Raw genomic sequence first — 25,113 nt, forward strand, 5'->3', positions numbered from 1 at the left:
GGTCCAGATTTTGCCTGCTTTTACTCTCCTCTCCATTTCACACACAAACATTTTTTTCAGTCGAGGCTCTGAGCTTATCGCTATGCAATATTTATTAGTTAAACTATATTATAATTGATAATATCGGTTCGAACTGTTCACAAGAAAACTGAATCTACTGACACAAAGTTTCATTTAACTGAACATATCCGAACATAACGTGATATAAGCTAATCTGCCTGACCTGACCTGAGCTAAATACACTAAAATAACTGAAATCCAATTCAACTGTTCACAAGCAAAGAAAACTTTATAATTACATTGATTTCATTTAATTAAACGTATCCGAACTTGAGCTGACCTAACCCAACTATGTCAGGTTAGGTTAGGTCAGGTCACGGTAGGTTCGGATACGTTGTTAAATTAAATTAGGGTCAGTAGATTAAGTTTTATTTGCTTGTGAACAGTTAAATTCGATTTTATTTATCTTAGTATATTTGGGTTGGGTCAAATTTTGTCAGACAAGGTTAGCTCGAGTTAGATTCACTTTGGTTAGGTCACGTTAAGTCCAGATAGGCTCAGTTAAAAGTCATTATAAACTCCGTATGTTGGCCGAAGTAAACCAAGCAGCGCCACAGGTACACTGGGGCAGTAGGATATACTCTGCATCCTCAAGATTCGGCCTCGGCTGTCTTCTTCGCCAAAGTCCCGTTACCTGACTAGTTTAAGGGTGGGTACAGTTAGGTCTTCATGGCAACCAGAGGGTACACGCCCTCTCTCATGTTTCACTTAATGAACAACTCTATTCTTTGTTCTTTACCACTTCTCACGTAGAGACTCCTGGATTCGATGGACTTTTACAAGGCATTTACACTTACGGCCACACCTACACACGACCAAGTATGTATTGCCTATGAGCAAAACAAAGACCAGAGGCAACAGGTAGTGAGTGGATCAACATGTTCCCCTGGAAGAAGCTTTTAATAGTCTAATAAAACGAGGCGGGACGAGACGTTCTTCAGGTCAGCACGGCTCAACCAGCACCCGGGGGGCAAGCTGGCTCGGGGTCTGTTCGGTGCCCTCCACACACCAACTAAGGTCGGATCCTCACATACAGACACGAAAACTAAACACTTGGTCAGTAAAAGGAGAACCGTGCAAAATTCTTTGTTGTTAAGGAGTGCCGTCACACGCTAACAGATACCAGCCACACACACACACACACACACCTAAAAATACTTACAAGCGTCCTAAAATACCTACACTAAACCTACAAGTCCCCACACACGTTGTTAATGACCTATACGCACACATATCCAACAAACACCAATATAAACACACTGAAAACACTAACAAACACTTTACAAACAAGACGCATGCACCAAAAACAGCAACACCGTGCAAATATCAACACACACACACACACACACACACACACACACACACACACACACACACACACACACACACATTATAATCAGCAACATATCCTACAAACACCTAAACACAAAGGCATTCCTATCAAAACAAAAGCATCAACTTCCTCTTCTCAAAACTGGGGCAGGGAGTAAGTTACGGTAGGTTTCTGCAAGATGAGTGATGCAACAAAGAGTCGTTAGAAGGTCAAACTTGAACCCAGTAAAGGCGGCCCGTTATCCCTTGGCACACACACACACACTAATACACCTCTCCACACCCCTGTAGTCAAGCTTCATTTGCATGTCTTGGTAACATAGTTTTATTTGTTTATTTTTCTTACTGTGTCAAACATTTATAAGCTAAATATACGTAATGTTATGGTTTTATACATTAATGTTGCATATGCAGACTGTATGACATATTTGATGTTTGATTTATTGTTACACATACAGAGAGAGAGAGAGAGTAATCCCCGTAGTTACCACCACAATCATCACCTCAACGCCAACAACAAACAGTACATATACAATGGGATTGACTACAGCTCTCATCTGTTTGAAAATATTTCGTACAGTGAACATATATTTTAAGGACATACCTGTTAGTTATCACGAAATAGAGTAAATAAGAAACATCAGCTTGTTTAAAATCATCACTACCTCGGTGGAAAAATTGTATTCTAAACGCCTTTTTCTCTCCATTCCTGAATTTTCGTAGAATTAAAAATGAAGAGAGGCAGCTGATGCAAGCCGAGCCACTTCACCATTAGTAGTGTATGGGTCCTGACCAGTGTAGCTTTAATATGGGCTCACTAGAGGGTTCAAGTTATATTCATGGTTTGTTCAGGACCTCCCTGATAGGTATTGATCTTAATGGCCCATATACTGTATATTTATTGGTAAGTTTTCATGATAGGATTCGATCCTATTAACCCTGACGTATGTATTGGTGAGTCTTGAGTCAGTTATTTTATTTGTTCTGTCCTTGCTTGGTAAATTTTAATTCTTGTAACATAGAATTATACTGAAGGAATTAAATGTCAATTTTAAGGTCTTAGCAGAACGGATGATACAATGAGATTTTATTTCATCTCAATCACATTTCCTAAAGAAGAGAATCCATCATTAAGATGTAAGACGCAACTTAGTTGAGGTTTCTTGCTTATTAGGTGTGTTGACGATGATGATTAACTTCTAAAAAGATATATAAAAAATTGTACGGAATCCACCCTCAGTTGTACTCTAAAGTGATACACTCGGTGAATTGTCAACGTCAACATCGGTTATAAGCGTATCCAGGAAAACAGCATGTAATATCCTTTTTACCTCGACTAAGGTATAGAACTCGTTTAACCTGATTTACCGATAAAACACCCACACTCTTTCTCGTAAATCAGCTCGGTTGATGAGAGGTCTCCATTGCAGGAGGGGGCGGACGAGTGGTTCCCCCACGCCCTCAACATCAGACTGCAGCGGCTGCCCTACTGCCATGTAAACAAACGGTCGCCGAGAAAAAAAATAAAAAAGATGGGGGTGAAGGACCTAAGCCAATTTTTAGTTATTTTACTTCTTATGTCTTTCAGTGGCGTATATACAAACTTTAATATATACACATTTCTTTATACAGCAATATGGTGTATACTGTAAGTCTAATAAGTGAACGTGTATCATTGAATAACTATTTATCTATGTAGTTGCAATATGGTTAAATATAACTCCAAAAATGCATTGACCCAAAGCCAGTTGTGTTTGTCCAGAGATTGTTTTGTATTGTATATTTTTCGTCTCAGAGTTTTTATGCACTCATGAAGTTTTCAAAGTCGATTGCTGTCGATAATCATTTTTTATAATTGAAAAGAAAAATTCTGCTGTGCAAGACAGTTTCATTATTAATATACAAAACATCAAACAATAAAATTTTCAGATATCCTCAGAATTTATTCGCAATTAGTACAGTAGCCGTTTTAACGGTTCTCACCGGGCTAAGTCAGTAACAAAAAAATAAATTAATTTATATATCTGCACATTTTTGGTTGTATTAGAGGAGAGAAAGAGAACAGTGATCAAAATACAACTTTAGGAGGAGGATCTATGGGTCAGACCAATCAGGGGGTGGGAGGTGGAGAGGGTGCGAGTGCGAGACTGTTTCGAGTGGTGAGGCGGTGATCCGCTTGGCGGCTTGAGATCCCATAAACTAGAACCTAGTTACTAGATTGTATAAAGAGCACTAGAGGTGCGAAATGAACTTCCGTTAGGAGAAAATAAAATTTAAGTTTTAGGAGGGGCAGAGACCAGACTCGAACCCAAGACAGTGGTTAAAGGTACGCAATTCTCTCACGGTTATGTTCTGGGTTCGCATGAAAAAGGTGCGTACCTCTCTGAATGATTTCTGGGTTCATGTCCTGGTTCCCTCACACGTGATAGAGTGCGTACCTCTCGCATTATGTTCTGGGTTCGACCCCTGCTTCAGACTGCCGTGAGAAGGGTGAGTACTGAGTACCTCTTACGTGTGTCCTGGGTTTGCAGCCCTTTCCCTGACTCTTTAACCCTCCACTGTATATATATATATATATATATATATATATATATATATATATATATATATATATATATATATATATATATATATATATATATATATATATATCGAAATAAATCTTTTGTTCAGAAGCTATTATTGTGGCGATCACAGCTCCGGCTGCGGCCATACAGATAACATCACTAATAAAAAGAAAGCTCAGCCGTTTGTACGGAGATGCAACAAAAAATCTAGTCTGAACTTTACGAAAATATCAAATAAAAGTTTCTTCAACAAGAAGGTTTACTAAAAAAAATGAGATAATTTACTTCATACGCGATTTCACATGACTTGCACTATTTGCCGCAAGGGTCTAAATACAAAGTTATTATCCTGGGCCTTGACATATGAATCACAACAGATTTACTATTTCCTGGCAATAATGGATACACTGTATATAATTTTCTGCGAACAAGAAATAAATAGAAGTGGATGTTATATTTGCATAAGCTCAGTACCTGCACATTGGTTACATGTAGAATAGATGGTCATATACGTCAGTGCTGTGTGAACTCAACGATAATATTTCACGGCACGCCAGTATTATGATCAAAATATTCTGTTTAATATGATAGAGTGTCAGTATATGATTATCGAGGAATTCTTAATACGTTTTATACTTACAAAGGTTTAAAGTGTGTTGAAGGAAATTACATGCAGGAATCTTATTTGTATTGTTATTTGGTATAATAGTTTTGTGCCCAGCTGGCTTATGATGAGGCTATATTTGTTATTATTGACGGATCTCCAGTGAATTTCGAGTATTTATTACATTATTTTTTCATAGGGGATAAACTGAAATAAACTACATTTAGTAACTTATTAACATTTACTATAATACCATCCTAATACTTATATTTTCCTTCAGAATTTAATATTTACCCCCTTCGTTGTGGTGACGGATCAGACTCCATAAATGTTTCTCACAACAATACAGTTATTCTTGTCATTAGAACCACCACTGGGTAACAGAGGACTGAGAAGCATTGTGTGGTGTTCTAAGTATACAACTGTTGTGTGTTGTACCCTACCAGGTGGCCTGATTTAAGCTCCACCTTGGTAATATCCTCAGCCAATCAGATACTGTACCTTCCTCACCCTCGTCACATTGTTTATGTTGCTAGTTTCTCTCCTTCTTGGGGACTGTTACAACTTGTTTTATTTCTTTAACTACCTTTGAAGGTAGCTAAAGGTAGAAAGGTAGGATTTGTTTCTGCTTTTCATGTTATATTCATTGTTTAGCTCTTTGCTTGAAAAAAAATAATTATTAAAATTTCCCCACTTTTATTCCCTAATACCTAGTACCCTGTACATACTGGCTCAAAATATTCCTGATAATGGTTAAATTAAAAAAAATCCAGGAGTCTTGTGCTACCTTTGATTTAGGTTAGGTACATCGACTGTATCGATCACAGGCCCATTACCATAATTTCAAGGGAGATTCTTTTTCGTTTTCGGGGCGGATTTGGGGGGTAATCGTACACACATATTTTGTCATTTATACACAATTATACTGGTTCATCTACAACCAACATACCAAACACACACGTCAGCCATAGCAGTGTTTTATAAGACCATAAGAACTCAGTGTTTATTATTCGGTTGTCTGTCGTCTTGACGCAACTAAAACACCTATGTTCCTTACTTGTTCCTCTCGACCGCAACACAGTGTATATTTCTTCACTTAAGAAGCTTATTTTCGACTATAAACTAAAATAATTCTCATCGTATCTCGTCGTGGCCTGGTGGTTAAAGCACCGACCTTGGCCTTCGGGGTCTTGAGATCAAGTCCTGGTCAGGGCGTCGTCCACAAGAACACGATTATCACACACGATTCCTTCCAGGCATGAATGAGTTCCAATTTCTTCAAGATGGTGAATCAGAAGCCTTAAGTCTCATTGTGCGTGTCCGGCTAGGTGGATTATTCTTACATTGAGAGAACAAGAGACAGTGACATTAATGATCAACACCACACTTGTTCGTTTGGGTGTGGAACTCACATTTACTTGCGTTAACTAGCCCTAGTTAACACCTCATGGTCGTCATGGATCGATCACCTTTTGGTCTCCCAGCACCTCCCTTTGGACTCCAAGCACCTTCCATCGGTTTCCTTAAGGTACTATACATTGAAGGATGGCCTCCTACCCTTAACCCTTTGGTCTTCTAACACCAGTTAATGTCCCTTAGCACCACCTGGTATCTCCTAACACCACCTGATATCTCTTAACAGCACCTTATATCACCTAACACCACCTGATATCTCTTAACAGCACCTTATATCACCTAACACCACCTGATATCACCTAGCACCACCTGATATCACCTAACAGCACCTTATATCACCTAACAGCACCTTATATCACCTAACACCACCTGATATCACCTAGCACCACCTGATATCACCTAACAGCACCTTATATCACCTAACACCACCTTATATCACCTAACACCACCTGATATCACCTAGCACCACCTGATATCACCTAGCACCACCTGATATCACCTAACACCACCTTATATCACCTAACACCACCTGATATCACCTAGCACCACCTGATATCACCTAACAGCACCTTATATCACCTAACACCACCTTATATCACCTAACACCACCTGATATCACCTAACACCACCTGATATCACCTAGCACCACCTGATACCACCAAACACGCCTGATATCACCTAGTACACCAGATATCACTTAGCACCCCTTGATATTACCGAACACCACCTGATATCACCTAGCACCACCTGATATCACCTAGCAAGACCTGATATCTCCAATGACCAGCCATTGGTTCTCCAAGCATTTCCGATCTTCTAACACCCATCCCTGATTTCCCAGGTCCCTACTCCCCGTTCTCTCATCTCCGGGCCAAGGCGTGGGCGGGTTTGCGTGGGCGTGAGGGTTTGCTGTCTTGAGGGCGCAGCATCGGTAGGTGACGCCCCGTGTACCGTACTGAGGGTGGGCGAGGTGACCCTGCTCTAGAGAGAGAGAGAGAGAGAGAGAGAGAGAATTCTATACTACCACAATCATTACTTTAACGCCAACTATAGTAAATCAACAATAAAATTATTTACGCTTATCCAACTGTAAGTTTATATAACACTTTTAATGTAAAATTATTATTATTATTATTATTATTATTATTATTATTATTATTATTATTATTATTATTATTTCAATTATTTATCATTATTATTTACCTAATGGCCTCCATTTTTTTTTATATTATAATAGTTAATATTTGTTTTGGCGTCAACCAGTTCAGCGAGATGGACGCGGATTTTTATGGTAAATTTGATGTGGTGAAAACAAATCCGCTGGCGTTTCTTACGCAAATGCATAGTTTTCCAGAAGCAACATGGGACATAACGTAAAAACGTAACTTAACCTAACGCACCATAACACAAAACAAAACAAGGAAGTGCTCTTTACGCGTCACGAAATAATTATGCAAGCACAAATAACAAGTGTTATATCAATTTACATATTAAATGCTAGTTATTTCTATATTCAATTTGAAAAATCTATCACAGTACACTTATCACTTTTTAAAAGTTTTATTGGGCGCCGAAGCGAATATTATTGATTAGTGTTGTGTTTAAAGACATTTTGAAGCATAACTGTGGCTGAACTAAAAATTTCCACAAATGGCAAGGGCTACTAGGTACAAAGGCCTACATACCTGTACTCAATTCTTAAGACGATCCACCTGTAACGGGGAATGGCGTTCGATTAAAGTTATCCTCTTGACAAATTCCGATCATTATTATTGTCTATCAGTCAAAAGTTGTACCCGATGTTATTTTAAGATTCAGAACAAGATTTTCTTAAAAGAACAGCCAGGTATTTTACCAAATGAATATCTATTTTCTTATTTATCTATTGTTTATACCTTGATAATCTTTATGATTATATTTAGTAAAATACATTTCGGGCATAAGATGTGTTTTAATAGGCCAATCAAAGCTGTCGTTCACCGGTTTATGATAATCAACAGGTGGCCACTCTAGTAAACTAATCCACAACAAATCCGATTGTGATGATGACAAGTAAACAAAGTGAACAGTATTAGATTACCACGAACAGGATAGTCTTTTGATCTCATTGTTTGGTAATGGTGGATGATCTGAATATAACCAAGCAAACTTAATATGAAGAGTCTATTGTGATTATGATTTGGTCAAAATAGGTGTAGGTAATTACTGCTAACAGAAAATATATACTGTATACAACTTTGCGTCTTCGTGGATTTTTTTTAACATTGGCTCTATTGTAAGTCATTGTGATAAGGAACATCAGTGACAGTGATTCAGTTACCTCACCGTGACTGGCAGCTCTGCAGCCGGAATATTGCCTTTAGGTGGGAATTTAGAAACTAATTACAGTAGCACAAATGTTTACTCATACGTGTAAGAGTAGTGTTGTTAGTGGACTGTTACGTTCCTCTGTTTTTAGACGAGGGAGTCACAGGTTATATGGTCGTGGTGTGATGGGCAGCACCATACAGGCGAGACCTGGTCCATGGAAGCCAACTTCAAGTAGTGTATTGTGCCGAACTTATTCCAGGCAGTATGACAATCCACTGACACCATTGATGCCTCCTGTATCAGGTTAGAATGCACTGTTTCTGTGACAAGCACTGAAACTAGGGTCAGTTTACAGGACGATTTCCTTCTAGATTATCCATGACCCGAGCGGTCCGACTAATTACCCAAATGTACCCAAATGTAACCGCAATGAAGTCAAATGATGGTCGTACAAGCGTAACTCGGGCTGTGAATCACTTCTCGATTATTATTTGGTGTCATAAAGTCACAAAAAATTGGTAAACTTAATTTAATCTGAGTTGTATTGTGTTAGGTTAGGTTAGGTAAGGTAAGGTAAGGTACATGCACTTGATCTATTAACTCAGATTAAATTAAGTTTACCAATTTTTTGTGACTTCGTGACACCAAATACCAGTTAAGAAGTGATTGGCAGTCCGATTTATTCATGTAGGACCATTATTTGACTTCATTGCGGCTACATTTGGGTAATTACTCGCTCCCTCGGTACATGCACGCGATCTATTAACTCAAATTAAATTACGTTTTCCAATTTTTTTTTACTTTGTGACACCAAATACTAGTTGAGAAGTGATTGGTATCCCGGAAATCAGGCAGGAAATATTTAAAATGTACCGCCATGGCAAACAAATGTGTTATTTGCTCACCAGAGGCGCCACCGTGACTGCTCACTCACGCATTCACGCTCGCACGCTCAGTCTTTCTGAGTGAGTGACAAGAAAGTAGCCGACTCTGCTGCAGATTACATCTTCTAAGGTGAGTGTAAATGGGTTGCTAGTGACATGAAAAGTGAAGTGAAGATAATGGAAAGCATATTGGAAAAGATTTATACCGTAACTAGTCGTCTCAGTAGCACTCAGAGAAGAACCACTTCCAGCACTAACCTTAATCTTGTCAGCGTTGGTCCGGATAGTACGCACCGTTGTAGAGGTTAGACCAAGCACAGCGGCTATGTCCACAGCACGTTCCCCCTTTTCAAATTGGGTTAATACATCCATTTTCGTATGTTGCCACTTCAGTACACTAGCATCAGTAGCACTTGATGGGCACTTGGAAGCCATTTCAAATGATTAGAGTACAGTTTTAGAGCAAAAGCACTTAAGCACGCACGAATGATGTGAAGTCATAACAGAGACTGGCTTGGCATCGCTTGGGGATGCTGTGATGTTCCTTGAGTGAGGGCAGCGTGCCGAGCCAAGAGAGCGTAGCGCGGCCAGACAAGAGCGGGTGATGCGCCGTAGAAAGTAGTCCGTGACGACGCCAAACGACGTAGTATTGGATCACCGGGACATTAAGCAAATTTTTGGTTTCTAAAGTTCAGTGACATAGTACCGAAACAACGTTAGGTGGGACGATGTTAAGCGAGGACATACTGTAATACCTAATGTATGCTATGCAGGTGATACAGTACTGTACTGCTCTTGTCGGTGATAGTGAAGAGGCATTACTGTGCAAAAATTCATGACAGATGAGTGGGAAAAAATGGTCTAAGAGATAATGCTACAGTATAAAGATAAAATTAATGGTTCTTTCCAAATTGCAAATAAATTCTAAAATAAAAATTCTGGTAGACAACAAGGAACTTAAACAAGTGGAATTTTTTTTGTATTTGGGAAGTAACATTGGCTGTGATGGTATATGTATGGAAGAAATCAAAACAAGAATAGGGCAAGCAAAGACAGCATTTAATAATATAAAATACCTAATGACAGGGGACATTAACTTCAATTTGAGTAAAAAGCTGCTGAAAGGCTTTATATGGCAAGGACTGATGTATGGGTCAGAAGCGTGGACACTAGAAACAGGTTGGTGGCTTTTGAAATGTGGTGTTACAGTATAGGCAGATGCTGAGATAAGCCACACTGATGGGACAACAAATGAAGATATATGAAGATTAGCAAAACCTTCAAGAGAAATATAGGGATCCCCTGGGTTATGGAATTTTGAAATTTTTTATAAAGTAAACAAAATGAAATTTTTAATAAAAAAAAATAAAAATAAAAAGTATTTTGTGTGGATGTATCTGTGGTAGGCTGGTAGCAAAAAGGCAGTAACAGTCCCACAACAACAACAACGGTTTCGTTCTGCTTGAATCTCCAGCCAATGTTCAGCATTCCCTCGGTTTTCTGGACTGTATTACATGTACATATTGCACTGTGTACAGTATTCTTATTCAAGATGAGTGGAAAGAGGCTATCAAGTGGAAGTGCTAGCAATGCTGATAAAAGATTCCAAAAAGGAATTGCATTGGCCATTAAACTTGATGTGTTAAGGCGGTAACTCCCAGTAACTCTGATCTCACAACCTCACCACCACCTGGAGCACTCAACATCGTTTCTGGCGAGTAAAATTCGAGTGTTTTGTTCATTTAATATCATGTTATATCATGAATGACTCATTGCATGTGGTTAAAACCTTCTGATTTCATACATACTGTACAGGTACTCCTCGACTTACGACCACCCGGAAATACGACCGCCGCAGTCGTATAAAATATTTTTCAAATTACGTATTTTCGAGTCCCGACATAGTGATCGCGCTGTGTACTGAATTTTTTTTTTTTTGTAATTCCCTTTAAAATGGCTGGCAAGCGTAAAAGTGAGAGTTCTTGTGGTGCCGAGAAGAAAAAGAGACACCATTTTAGATTTTCTATGTATTATTTTCGCATTTTCGACTTACGACCTGGTCGTCGGTCCCTAACCCCATCTTAAGTCGAGGTCTGACTGTATATGTACTCGAGTCACTTTTTGGGGCCTCAAAAATTTTCCATAGGAATGCATCTCAATTTTCTTAATGGAAGTATGTGAGAAAAATGGTTCGTGTTATGGAATTTCGCATTACAGAAAGATTTTCTAGAATGGAGCCCTTCCATAACCCGGGAGATACCTGTTCTTGAAATGTACAGAAAAAGAGAAATGAGATACAGTACTTTGGTCATATAATTAGGGATGGGGGATGATAACAGAAATATTAATGAGAGTTAAGGATAGGGGGCCAGGGGAAGGCAGAGACTGGGATGGATGAATGAAATTAAAAGCTGGGTGCCCAGCCCAAAAATGTTTAAAGTGGAGAACTGTGGTTGGCAACCCTCAGATATGAGGACAGTACTCTGATTGATTGAATATTGCAGATGTTCCATAATGCAGTACAATATTCACTGTACTGTTTGGGTAGGGTAGTAGCTACTATGGAATGTGCTTCAAAATTAAAAATGCAATTGGTGTGTAAAGGGTTTTTAAGACAGTACCTGTACTGTAATAAGTTGCTTTGTGGCTGAAGCTTTATGTACACAGCTTATTAGTAACCAAAAATTGCAAAAGCACTTCTACAGAAATTTTTTCTTGGTGTTTGATGGGTTATGCTTTTTCATGGGATTTGTGAAATTCTCAAAAAGTATTCCTTGGCAGAGCTTGCTTTCTCCAGGGGTAATCTGTATGCTCATGCTGAGACAGGGGCATGGTTTTTCCCAGCCTTAAAATGTAATTTCCATGTTCATTTTTTTCATTTTCTTGTACAATACTGTACCTGTAGAATATACAATCTTTGTTTGTACAGGAGTATATAAATACAGTAGATTCATTTATGATGTGTAACTACTGTATACTGTGCATTTATTTATATTTTTTCTTTGATTAACTGTACAATACAGTACAGGTATCAGTATGTGTAGACAAAGTTGTGCTATCTTTGTATGTATTAGTTTTCCTTTTATATTTTTTTGCTTTTCAAACAAATTTCAGAAAAGGATCAAGATACAGTTAAAGAGATGTCTGGGGAAGAAATTGACGGGACACATGTACTGGTGGATGCTCTAGTTAACCAGGGTGTTGAATATATGTTTGGAGTAAGTATACACAGTGTTTAGTTACTGTACTAACTACTTTAGTTAAATTTCTATATTAATGAATTCTCCAGCTCGATTGCTTTATTGAACATATAAAAAAATGAATGCAAATTAAATTAAAATTTTATAGTAAACTCTGATATACGGCATTTAACAAACAAACCTGAATTGTCAAGGGTTCTCATTGCAAATCCATTTTTAATCCCTTCACAACGGTGATGTAACTTTTCATATTTTGTTTGGGTAACACCAGACGATTTATTCACCACAGAGGGGATCCTGTACACAAGTGGTTAGTAGACTATCTTCACTACGTGGATGTAACTTTTAATATTTTATTTGGGTAACACCAGATAATTTATTCATCACAGAGGGGACCCTGTACAGTACAGTACACAAGAGGTTAATTAAATGTAATATGTTTTGGGGCACTCTTTTGTAGTGCAATTATTAATATAGTTATAATCAGAGCCTGCAGTCCTCCTCCAGCAAATGTGAATTTTATTTTATTTCCTCTACTTTTTATGGATTACCTGAAGATTAGACCTCCCAGCTTATTTCTCTGATGATTAAACACCTTAATGCTATGTGGGTGGCATTAGGTAAGGTCAAGTTTAAGTTGGGGTAGGTTATGTTAGGTTAGTGTTCGGGTGTTTAATCATCAAATGAAATAAGCTGATAGTATGAATGTTTATATGTTCCTTTTCATGTACCTGTGAGGTATATATACTAAAAATAATTTTATCATATCTGCTGTTTTCTAGGATAATGTCGTATTCATTATACTGTACAGTGACCCCTCGGTTAACGAACGCCTCGGTTAACGAAATTTCGGTTAACGAACTGCCTCCCATAAGATTCTTAAATTCGGTTAACGAACAAAAATTCGGTTAACGAATTTCTTACGAACCGACCTCAACATGTTTTCGCTTGCACTGGCCGGTCAATCAGCTTTAGTATTAGTCCACCAATACATTAATCGGTTCTAGGGCTTAAATTCCTTACTATTTTAGTAAATATCAAGAAGTTTATACTATTCAATAATTTTAAAAGTTTAATATTAACTTTTTTAGTCATTTTAACAATTATTGAACATAATTGAAGGTAAAGAAACTAGTTTCTGGCGTGCCATCCAGCCTGTTAACACACCAGACAGGCGTTAGTCTCTCTCTGTTTTCAGTGGAGGTAACATCTTGCTTGAGACTCTCTTCAACTAAACGCTTCTTTTCTGTGTTTCCAAGCAAATTATTGGTCATTTTGAAATATATTTTACATATTGACAATATATAATGCAGTGCAGTGTTGATTTAAAGAAAATAATCTTGAAATACACCAAGAGAAATAAAATTTTATGGGTGAAATGGTGCCATGGGGTGACTTCTCTTCCACCCCAATGCATTCTCTTCTTCCTTCTCCTCCTCCTCCCACTTCAAATGCACATCATCATCATCATCATCCAGGAGCCTTCTACATACACACCTCAAAGTAAGTGAACTTTTCTACCATTTTTGTTGAATTTAGGCAATTTTCGGTGAGCTGGAACCAATTACCCAAAAACCCATTGAAACAATGGTTTCGGTTAACGAACAGCCTGCTGGAACGGATTGTGTTCGTTAACCGAGGGACCACTGTACTGTACAGTATTGTACTATGATTTCTATAATTGAATTGTTTAAGTACTGTACTGAATTTTGTCATTGGAGTGAAATATTTTAAGGGTGCCTTAGTGTATATTGTATTTATTCACTTATGTTTCTTTACAGGTAGTGGGTATTCCTGTTATAGAAGTAGCAGTGGCAGCTCAACAAGCAGGGATTAAGTATGTTGGCATGCGGAATGAGCAGGCGGCTTGCTATGCTGCTCAAGCTATTGGTAAAAAGCAATATGGCCAGAAATTGGTACAGCACTGTATTTGTTGTAAAGTAATATGTTAATAGAAGCCACTCACAATGCTTTGAATATTAAAAAATTCAAATTTATACAGTTAGAGTACAGGTGTATGTAATTTTCATTTTATATTTTATTCTGAAAAATCATCAGTTGAGATTTATCATGTGTAAGTGCAAACTAAGATAATGCAAAAGTATACATTGACACAATTATCATTATACTGTACAGTACTTCTGGTTGTTTTTATGTTGACATTGCATCACCATAATGGAAATATTTTCCTAATGATAATATTTACCCAGCAAAACAAAGTGTCAAATACTACATACATACATATGTAGTACATAGTTAATGTAGATTTTTTTCATTAGGATTATTTTCAAATCTGGCAAGAGTTTTTCCATTTTTCACCAAGTACTGTACTGGCTCAAGCTGAAGAGAGTGTTGAACAGTGTTTGTTTATTGATTGTAAATGGAATTGTGGAAATTATTAAAGATTGAGAAAGTAAGTTTATGAACCATCTAAAGAAAACTGAATTAGGAACACTCTATTTACTATCCATTACATTGTCCCCAATGAAATACTGTATTCTTACTTTTTCCCACAGGTTACCTGACAGGGAAGCCAGGGGTGTGTTTAGTTGTGTCAGGTCCAGGGCTCCTCCACACAATTGGTGGTTTAGCCAATGCTCAGAGTAACTGTTGGCCAGTTTTGGTGATTGGTGGCTCTAGTGATGAAGACCAGGAAGGTATGGGAGCCTTTCAAGAATGTCCTCAGGTTGGTTCCTTATTCTATTGTTGGATATAAAAGAATGAAATCAAACTGTTGTCCACTAGGTAAACATATTTAAAATTTTGGTTGTCCAGTATTAACATTCATGATATCATAATCTCGTCTAATTGGCACCGACACATATTGGTGTCACTTATGAGAAAAAAATCACCAAAATTTAGTAATTCCGATTGATGGTTAAGATTTAGACAAGGCACTCCTCAAATCATTCTCTGTCATGGTAATCCAACACTAATTTATATTTTTTTCTCAGGACTGTCAATCCTGGTGCTTCTTATCTCCTTCCTCTAGCATCCAAAGTTCACTCTTCACACACGCATATAATAATGTTGGCTCAATGAATCTTCGGTACAACCTTATCTTTGTCTCTGTATATTTTTCAGTGCACACTTCATTTCCTTTTCCTAACTAATCTGTGGGTCAGTTCATCACGCATTGTCTTCTTGGTTTCCACATCACAACCAGATTACTGAAACACCTCACATCCTCCATATAGGCTGACCTTTACTACCTGTTTCCCTGACACTCTTTTACATCTTCAGTTCTTCTGCTGTGCTATATCATTACAGGTATCCCTCGATTTACGATGGGGTTACGTTCCTGAAAACCCCAATGCAAATCAAGTTCATTATAACATGGGGTTCAATGGGAAACGTTCTCATCCAGTCTGACACCCTTATGTATCACCGAAAAAAAAATCATACACTAATAAAACAGATCAAAAACTATTAAACAAAACTTGCCACATGTCCCCTTCGAGGCTAAGGAATTCTCTTGTAGGTGGAGTGGAGATGTCACTCTGACTCCTAAGTACTTTACGGTCACAAAAACATAGCAAAAATCACTTCAGTCACCAAAACAGAGTGCAATCTGAACATTAGTGATGTCCTCTCACTGGAAGGAAAAAAAAACACTGATGATAAGTAACAACAATGATACAGTTCTGACGGATAATTATCGAGTTTTGTGATCACAGGCAGATGTGATCACCATGGAACAAAGCGCAGGACTGGAGTGTGGTGGCACTCGGGTAGATGACACTGTGGCTGACAAGTGCAGCGAGAGATGCGTTCCATATTCTAAGCGTTAGCCAGTTTGGTCGGACTATGACCATTGTTAATGTGAATTTTATCATAAACAGGGATGTGGTCTTCAAACATCAACATCATTAAAGCAAAATATTGTATATCGTGGGATACTTGTATTATGTTTCCTTTAAATATTAGAAGGAATTGCTTTATTATGCTCCTCCTTATCACAGGTTCAGTCGTGTAGCCTGTACTGCAAATACTCTGCTCGGCCTCCAAGGATTGATACTATACCCTACCACGTGGCAAAAGCTATGAAGTGTGCAATGTATGGACGACCTGGTGCTTCTTACCTAGACTTACCAGGAAGTACCTTATCTGGCAGAGTTGAGGAGTCCACAGTTGTACAGTTTCCGAGGTAATGTATGAGTATATGCATGGCTCCATTTTTCATAGACGATTTTAGAAAAAAAATTAACCAGAGGCATATTGTGCTTCATCATCATCAACATTTTACAGTCATTTTCCTCACTTGCTTTCTCTGTATTCAGTCAAGCCAGATGGTTTAGAATAGTCACTGCATATTTACAGTCCCTCAAAATAAGAGTTGCCATAAATTATCTTTTCAGTCTTTGGCCATTTATGTTATCTGTAATCTCTTACAGTACTTTATTCAGATACACTTTTTTATATTCTTTCTTAGTTAGTTATTCCTAAGACTTTCCCTTTGGTTTTGATGCAAGATAATCAAGAGAATACACACTGGAACCAAAATGCAAATTCTTTGATATACAGTCAGTCCTCGACTTACGACGGGGTTAGGGACCGACGACTAGGTCGTAAGTCGAATTGGTCGTAGGTCGAAAATGCAAAAATAATACATAGAAAATCTAAAATTGGTGTCTCTTTTTCTTCTCAGCACCACGAGAACTCTCACTTTTACGCTTGCCAGCCATTTTAAAGGGAATTACAAACAAAAATTTTGTCAGTACACAGCGCGATCACTAACGTCGGGACTCCAAAATACGTAATTTGAAAAATATTTTATATGACTGCGGCGGTCGTAAGTCGAGTAGGTCGTAAGTCGAGGAGTACCTGTACGAGTGTGTATGTATGTTTAAAAACCTATAGATCAATAAATGCTAATTGAAGGTACTGTACTGAGAAAAAAAAATAATAACTGCCAATTTTATGATAATATTCTATAATCACTAATTGACTACACCATTAATACATGCAAACCTAAAAGTAAAATTAATTATTAGATACAAACACAGTTTATTAATCTGGTAATTAATTTGTTTCAGCCATCATTTTCTCCCTTGGCATGTACAATCAAAGACAAAAGTTGTGTCGCGGTTTTGTCCGAAGATTAAATATAATTCGTGAAACATTATGAGAGCCACAAGGCAGAGCGCACCAAAAGTTTTAGCCCTTCAGCATATGTTTTCACCAAATTTCACAACACAACTTTTGTCTTTCATTGTACATTAGTGGTCCACAACAATACAAAAACAGTTTTTGGGGAGCTCTGCAAACAGTTCATGTTGCTGACATATATTTAAGAAAAAGTTAACTTCAGGGGATGAAGAGAAGAATGATTAGAATGTGTAGAGAAATATAAAAGGTGGGGAACTGATAAATAATAAAGATGATAAATTGATAGATACGCTTGCTAGGAATCATCTGTTCTAATGCCTGTTAATTTTTATGGGTGTAAGGTGGAAGAATGGTTCAGTACTAGGCTGCCATTCCTGGGTTTGAATCCAAATTGGGGAGGCAGTTTGAGATTGATGTGGATATGAGGTACCTGTATTGTAGTACTAATAGTACAGTTGCGAATATTCAACTGGTTCATGTTTGTGATACGTGACACAAGGCCCATGTGACTGACACTCCAAGTCAAATATCTCAATCTATGTTGATAATAACTACTTCATCCTGTGTGGGCTAATAAGTTATGAAAGTTACTTATGCAAAATAATGGATGATGAATCAGCATACACACAAATCACTCAATTGTATCAATACAGTATATTGATATGCATGACAATGTACCTCTTTAGGTAGTTCAGGAAGGGTGGTCTGAATATAATACAGTGTTACCTGTCTCAGTGAGGATTAGTAACGAAAGATGAAATAATGTTTATGAAATTCAGTTTAATAACAAATGGGCTTGACTGCAGTTATACAACCACTACTGTATATGAAAATATAAATCAATATTTTGTAGTTAAAAAATTTATGGACTTGTAGTACACTGTAATGCAGTTTTTACTTTAGCTCATGTCTAAGGGTTTGCCTTGGGTGCCAATTACCCTTGCACCAACCATGGTTACATCTTGAATTTATTTTTTTTATTTTTCTTAAAGAGTTAACCTGTTTTACATTCTGTGCTTAACCTTCAGGTGTCCTCCACTGCCAGTTTCTCTGGCCTCTCCTGACTTGGTGTCAGAAGCAGCTACACTACTTGCTGGTGCACAGCGTCCCTTGGTGGTGGTAGGGAAGGGAGCTGCCTATGGTCGTGCAGAAGAGGAGGTGTACCGCCTTGTAGAGAAGACTGGCTTACCATTCCTACCCACACCAATGGGTATGAAGCAAAAAATTTATTAAAAAAATTATAGCAAGGTTTTGGTAGAACAGTACAACAGGGTACTGTATTTTTCTTTTCTTAAAAATCATCATTTCCTGAATTAAATATTCTGTGATAGTTAAAGAATTATATTTTGACAGCCAACACTTTCATTATTAATAGGCAAAGGAGTTCTACCAGATGACCACCCTCAATGTATAGCTCCTGCTCGCTCCAGAGCATTGTTAGAGGCTGACGTCATTCTACTTCTTGGAGCAAGATTGAATTGGATGCTTCACTTTGGTCGTCCTCCACGATATGCACCGGACGTCAAGTTCATTCAAGTAAGTACCTGTACAAGCGATATCCCCGTTACCTGGAACAATTGGTGCAGAACTCTTCCGGGGATGAGAGATTTCCGGGTAACAAGACAACGCTCTCAAACCTGGAAAAATTTCACATCCCCGGAACTTTCCCGGGTACTGAGAAAAGTTTCTGAAAATTTTCCGTAAATTGCGCATAATTTCATTCCCAGAATTTACCCCCAGAACTGGAGTAAAAAAATTGAAGACGGTTTCCAAAATTTTCTCTTAATTTTCCAGAATTATGCATTATTTCATCCTTGGAATTTACTCCCAGACCTGGAGAAAAAAAATTGGAGAGAGTTTCTAGAAGTTTTCTTTGAAGTTTCAAGAAAATGCACCTGATTTTCTACCTCAGAAACTCACTCGTACACCCGGAATTGAGAGAATTTTTCCTGAAAAATTTGGAGGCAGTTTCAGTTTTGTGTATTGGAGAGTTCTGGCTAATGGAGATATTACTGTTTACGACGTCAAAATTAGTGTATTGGTAAAGAGATTGACTATATTTAGATAATATAAATTACAGTAATCTCAGTGCATAATTTTTTCACACTTACCCCAGTAAATCTTTTATGTTTGCAGGAAATTAATTACTGTACAACACTTCCTCAAGGTGCAGTAAACACTCATTTTTACACAAGTTTGTATCGCTAAAGTGGTCATGTAATTTTGTAATTGTGAATATTGTACATCATGCAGTGGGAAAATAAGACCATCCATCCTGATGTTACTACCCTCTTTCATATATCATTATACCTCTTACACAATGTCAATTGTGTGCAATAGTGGAAAATTTAGATATAAAAAAAGCTTTACTAGTCCATACCATTGTTTAGGTGGTCCAACAACTCCACCCTCCCTGCTCCTCCCCACACTTTTTCCTGTTTCACTGTCTGTACAGCACAGGTAGTTTATAAATTCCTATGTACCGGTATAAGACCAAGTCAAGTAAATGAATGAAAAAATAGAATTATGCTGTGGTATAATAAAGTTCAGTCTGTTGTGGTGTTAAACAAGAAGCAAAGGACTGGCTAACACAGTTAATGCCACATTAAATGATTATCCAAAATTACTGACCACTCATTCCCATCAAGTAGACCATTAATGTTGAATTTATCATAATACAGTAACAGATGTGTTGTTCTTGGACAAGTAATATAACTAGCTTTATTCTTATTGAATTTGAGTTGCTGATTGCAGGTGGATGCATGTGCTGAAGAGTTTCACAACAGTGTCACTGGGAGTGTTGCTCTGTTGGGAGACTTAAAGATGGTGTGTGGACAACTTGAGAAGGCAGTGCCAGGAAGTCTCTTTCCCTCACACTCACCATGGTGGTCTCGCTTAAAGGAGAAAGCACAAGCCAATATACAAATCAGCACTGTAATTATTCCCATTTTTTCTGTACCTCTTCTGTTTAGCAACAGTGGAAGCTTATATTTTTGGGTTGTTGGCTTCTGATCATTGTCTTCACAACCAGCGGCCCGATTATCATCATGTTGGAAAGTAGTTTTGTCCTGTGATCCTGTAGATTTGATTAACATATGGTCAGGGATTTGTAGTTTTCAAGGCTTAAGCATTTGATTAATTGAGAGGTTTCTGCTCATCATCTTCGCAAAAGTTGGTCCAATTAACATCATATTTGAATTAGACTCATCCCATGGTCTCTTAAATATGATTAGTACTGTAATGTATAGTAATAGTTCCACAGAGTATAATCAGTTGGTGTGTCATCTGCAACTGTATGTTATATGTCGTCATTTTTTACTTAAAGAATCAAACGATAATTCACCTCTCTCTTATTACTAAAGCAAAAATAGGAAAAAAATGTATTGTTTTCTCTCGGTTCCCTTTTAGTTTTGGTTCATCTTGATTTTATTGGCTCTATTTCAGTAATGGTCTGACACTCCCTTACTTGATAAACCATAAATTGATAGTTTTTTAACATATCTACTTAAACTAAAGTAAGAGAAGCAGGATTTATAAAGGACAGTATAGAAGGGTGAAGAAGGATGTGTACAGGAGAGTGGAGTAAATGTGGAAAATGTATATTGTGTTACATTGAAGGTCTTTATAGAAGCTCCTTCATAAAAAAAAATAAACTTAATGATTGTCAGTTTATTGTTGGAGTTTTGGAGCCACAACTTCACTTAATAAAGAACAGGAGATTTTATTTCAAATTTGTATATTCAAAAAGGAAAAGAAAAAAAAATTAATATACCACCAGTGTTATAATACACATAACTACTATATTAATTTCGAATGGATAACTTATGATAATAGCAATAGACCAAAAGGCAGGTGTAGTTTTGTGTTGACACAATTACTGGTCTGTGGTAAGTATTACTGTACTTTGTATCTGACAGTTTTCTTGCTAAGTTTAAGGTTAGCCAAGGCAGAATCTCTTCCCAGCATATAATTACTATGCATCTCTTGTGGATCATTCATTCATAATAGTTAATGAATGATGTCAGACACTGACCTTCCTACTAAATATTTTGCTGAAGTCCGCTTGAAGTAATTCTGTTTCTTAATTTCACAGAAATTGGCCGAGGACACTTCATTGCCTTTGAACTACTATACAGTGTTTCATCACCTACAACAGCTGTTACCTTCTGACTGTATCATTGTTAGTGAAGGAGCTAATACAATGGATATTGGACGTACACTTCTGCTCAACAAGTAAGGTTATTGTTTTGTGATAATTTAGATTCACTTTTGGTTTAAAAATTAAATTGATTCCCAGTAGTTTCTCTAACTTTGCTGCAGTTTAGAACAACTCATGAATCATATATATCAAAGCTTCCAGGGTGCTACCTGATAGTCTGGCAAAGCTCTTCTATAGCTTAAAATCGTGCTTGTGAGCACTTGGAGAGTGACAGTATAAAATATGCCTTGAAAAGTACTAAAAACAGCACAGTTTTGGATGTTTACATTATTATTTTTTCAGATACTCTAGGTCTGTAATATAATGTATAATTTCTGAAGAATTATGAAATCTCAAATGCATGGAATGACATTATGGTGGCCCACATGGCAGTCACACATGTGTAGAGCATGAGGTAAGATTACTGCCTGTGTATAACCTGTACTGTATATACAGTATACACCTACCAAATTCACATAAGTAGCATGTGATGCAGGATCATTGCTAATCTTTACTTGGTGAACTCACACGAGTAGGATGTGGTGCAGTGTTGCTGCTCCTTCATGTGGTAGCCCCATTATGGCTAAGCCATATGTGGTGCAGTGTTACTGCTCCTCCACTTGACAACCCCTTTATAGCTGAGCCAGACAAAGGTAACTTGTGTCCACTGATAAGGCACTCAGGACTTGTAGCTTTTTACTTGAAATGGTGAACTATTGTTTCATGCTTTATTGTGACAGGGAAGCAAATCTAATTCATAAATTAGCCTTAGATTTTGATGTCTAAGGGTTAAGCCTAGATTTACAGCCCAGGACTCATTATGCTAATTCACAAGTACAGTACAGTAATCCCCCAAAATTATAATAGCACAAATTATACATTTTTGGTGTAAAAGTGTGTGATGTGTTTTATAAAAATTACACAAGACAGAACTCACATGAATTAAAAGCTTTACTGTTATTTTAAAAATATAATTACAAGAATTTAATCGGATATATTGCGACTGTATTACATTTTCAGATATCCACGCCATAGATTGGATGCAGGCACGTTTGGTACTATGGGGGTTGGCTTAGGCTATGCCATTGCATCAGCTCTTTGGGCAAGAGACCATGCTCCAGGAAAAAGGATAGTGTGTGTAGAAGGAGATTCTGCATTTGGTTTTAGTGGCATGGAAATGGAGACTATTTATCGTTATAAACTACCCATCATTGTCATCATTGTAAACAATAATGGTAAGATCTTATTTTGTGTATGTACAGTATAGTCATATAAGTGAATAGTATTAGTATGCAGTTTTAGTTTGTAAATGAAAGTACGTCAAGTTCATACTCATCTGTCCTTGGTGAAAAGTTTTCCGATGGTATATTTTGCTTGCATATGTAAATGACGATAATAACATGATTATTTCTTAATTAGGTATCTACGCTGGTTTAGATGAAAGAATGTTTGAGGAGATTCAAGAAGGGATGGATGCCACAATTGCAACACCACCCACATCGCTCCTTCCAAATGTACACTATGAACGCATAACTGCTGTTTTCAATGATACTGGATACTATTGTAAGTCCATCCCTGAGTTGCAAGAGGCAGTGAATCAGGCTCTAAGGGAGAAACATAAACCATCCCTCATCAATGTGATGATCAACCCAATGGCCCAGCGCAAAACTCAAGACTTTGACTGGCTTACACGCTCAAAGCTATAGGATGAGTGTATGGTTCATTTACATTCAGTGGTGTCCATCATAAAGTTATATGCAAAGAACAGTATCTATTTATTGCTTTATAAGGAGGGATTGTATGGGTGTTACATTATATAAATACAGTATATATATATATATGTATTCAGTACAGTATAATTGTACTGCAACAAACTTGTCTAGGGCATTCTGAATTGAAAACTTTCATTTATATCTGTACAGTATCTGGAGTTTTATATGAATAATTCCCAAGTGCCTCAAAATTATTTTTGTTAGGTTTTAGTTTGTTGCAATTATTTCAGTGTCTACAGCAGGAAATACATTCACACCTTGGTTAAATTTTATGTCAAGGTAAATTTGGAGTGGGAAATTTTTATGATTGGTTAGTGTCATTTAAACATGATGTTTTGCCTACTTTAAAAAAAATCTATATACTGTACCCCTTAACTATGCATGTTTTCATTTTTTTAAACAACGTTTTTCATACTGGGTGTAGATCAGTTTTGTACTTTGAAATGTATAGGTTATATTTATATATTTTAAATAATTATGGTGCTTAATTAAGGTTGAAGAGAAGAGTAAAAGGGTTTATTATATAAGTACAAGGATTGATCACATTATGCCAAAGATGTCAGTGTAACATAATTTTACCAGTACTGTATACTTACTATGTAATTTATTAGTATACAAAACTAAGCAAATGGTCCTTGTGTCTATGAACTTAATATTGTGGGTGACCTTTAACCCATTGGTTGCCATAACTGACTTTTTTTGTGGCCATCAAATTTTTTTCCTTTTATCGTAACCAACCATGAATCATGAGTTTGGATTGAGTGCCAGACTACAGGGGATTGACATCTGGGAGAGATTTGTGCAAGCAGTCAAATGCTTCACCTATACCAACCCACACACAGATATCAGCCGATTGTCCCATTTTCGTTGTAGTTTTGATGTTATTGGTGCCAAAATGTCAAGATGTGTTATGTATCATACTTGGTAAAACAATGAAATGTTGCAAGTTATTTATGTTGTTTTGATGAGATAAATGTTGTGGTGCTCTTGCTTACAAACCATCCCTGCATTCCCTTTGATTTCTTGTAACTTCTCCTTCCCCTTTTATGTACTGTATACAGTACATGATATATTTATATGCTTTATATATTGGAATATAAATCTGCATTATAAATGTTTTATTTGTCTTATCTGACATGAAGCCAAATTATGAATACACTACCATATGTTTATTACTACATTTACCCCCCAAAACATGGGTTACATTATATACAGGAAAAATCCCATAATTCAAAATAATAGGGACTCTAGCCCTTATGAATTATGAAATTTTACTGAATATAAGGGACACCTCAGAGAGGGAAAAAAAGCAATGGTACAGTACAATACTTTCCCCATTATCTTCCCAAATCAAAATTTCAATGTTTCCAGGTACTGTACAACAGTACAGTACCTTTTGGGGTGCTTGGTCCAGGGTTATCAGACATAATGGTGCAAATGCTAGGCAATGATGGAAAAACAAGTGGAAAAGCTTGCATGGTAAACTGTAGATGTGTACTCCATGAATGACTAATGTGAAATGACCAACATACATGACGTATAGTGTACAGTACTCGTTTACCCTGAGGCAGCATCATGTGTCATATATTCATAAATGTCTCATTCAGAAATTTTACGAAATATTACAAAAATTTTAAAATATATAGTATACGTATTGTAAT

The 25,113-nt window shown here is 37.1% G+C and overlaps 1 protein-coding gene across 3 annotated transcripts; it reads left to right on the top strand.

The window, feature by feature from the left end:
- Positions 1–8,235: 8,235 nt before the first annotated feature.
- Positions 8,236–24,402, top strand: LOC121861697 (2-hydroxyacyl-CoA lyase 1-like). Of its 3 annotated transcripts, none has more exons than XM_042359595.1 (11): positions 8,236–8,342; positions 12,288–12,391; positions 14,155–14,263; positions 14,890–15,059; positions 16,336–16,520; positions 18,511–18,692; positions 18,858–19,018; positions 20,237–20,416; positions 21,576–21,715; positions 22,701–22,915; positions 23,100–24,402. In XM_042359595.1, the coding sequence occupies exons 2-11, from the start codon at positions 12,314–12,316 to the stop codon at positions 23,384–23,386; spliced, it is 1,707 nt and encodes a 568-aa protein (XP_042215529.1). In that variant the 5' UTR covers positions 8,236–8,342; positions 12,288–12,313; the 3' UTR covers positions 23,387–24,402. The 3 variants fall into 3 exon arrangements, with proteins under 3 accessions (XP_042215529.1, XP_042215528.1, XP_042215530.1); XM_042359594.1 differs by lacking the exon at positions 8,236–8,342 and adding an exon at positions 8,349–8,592; XM_042359596.1 differs by lacking the exon at positions 8,236–8,342 and adding an exon at positions 9,198–9,303.
- Positions 24,403–25,113: the final 711 nt, after the last annotated feature.

The sequence above is a fragment of the Homarus americanus genome, unplaced genomic scaffold (genome assembly GCF_018991925.1).
Source record: "Homarus americanus isolate GMGI-L3 unplaced genomic scaffold, GMGI_Hamer_2.0 scaffold44808, whole genome shotgun sequence".
In the NCBI taxonomy this organism is placed as follows: domain Eukaryota; kingdom Metazoa; phylum Arthropoda; class Malacostraca; order Decapoda; family Nephropidae; genus Homarus; species Homarus americanus.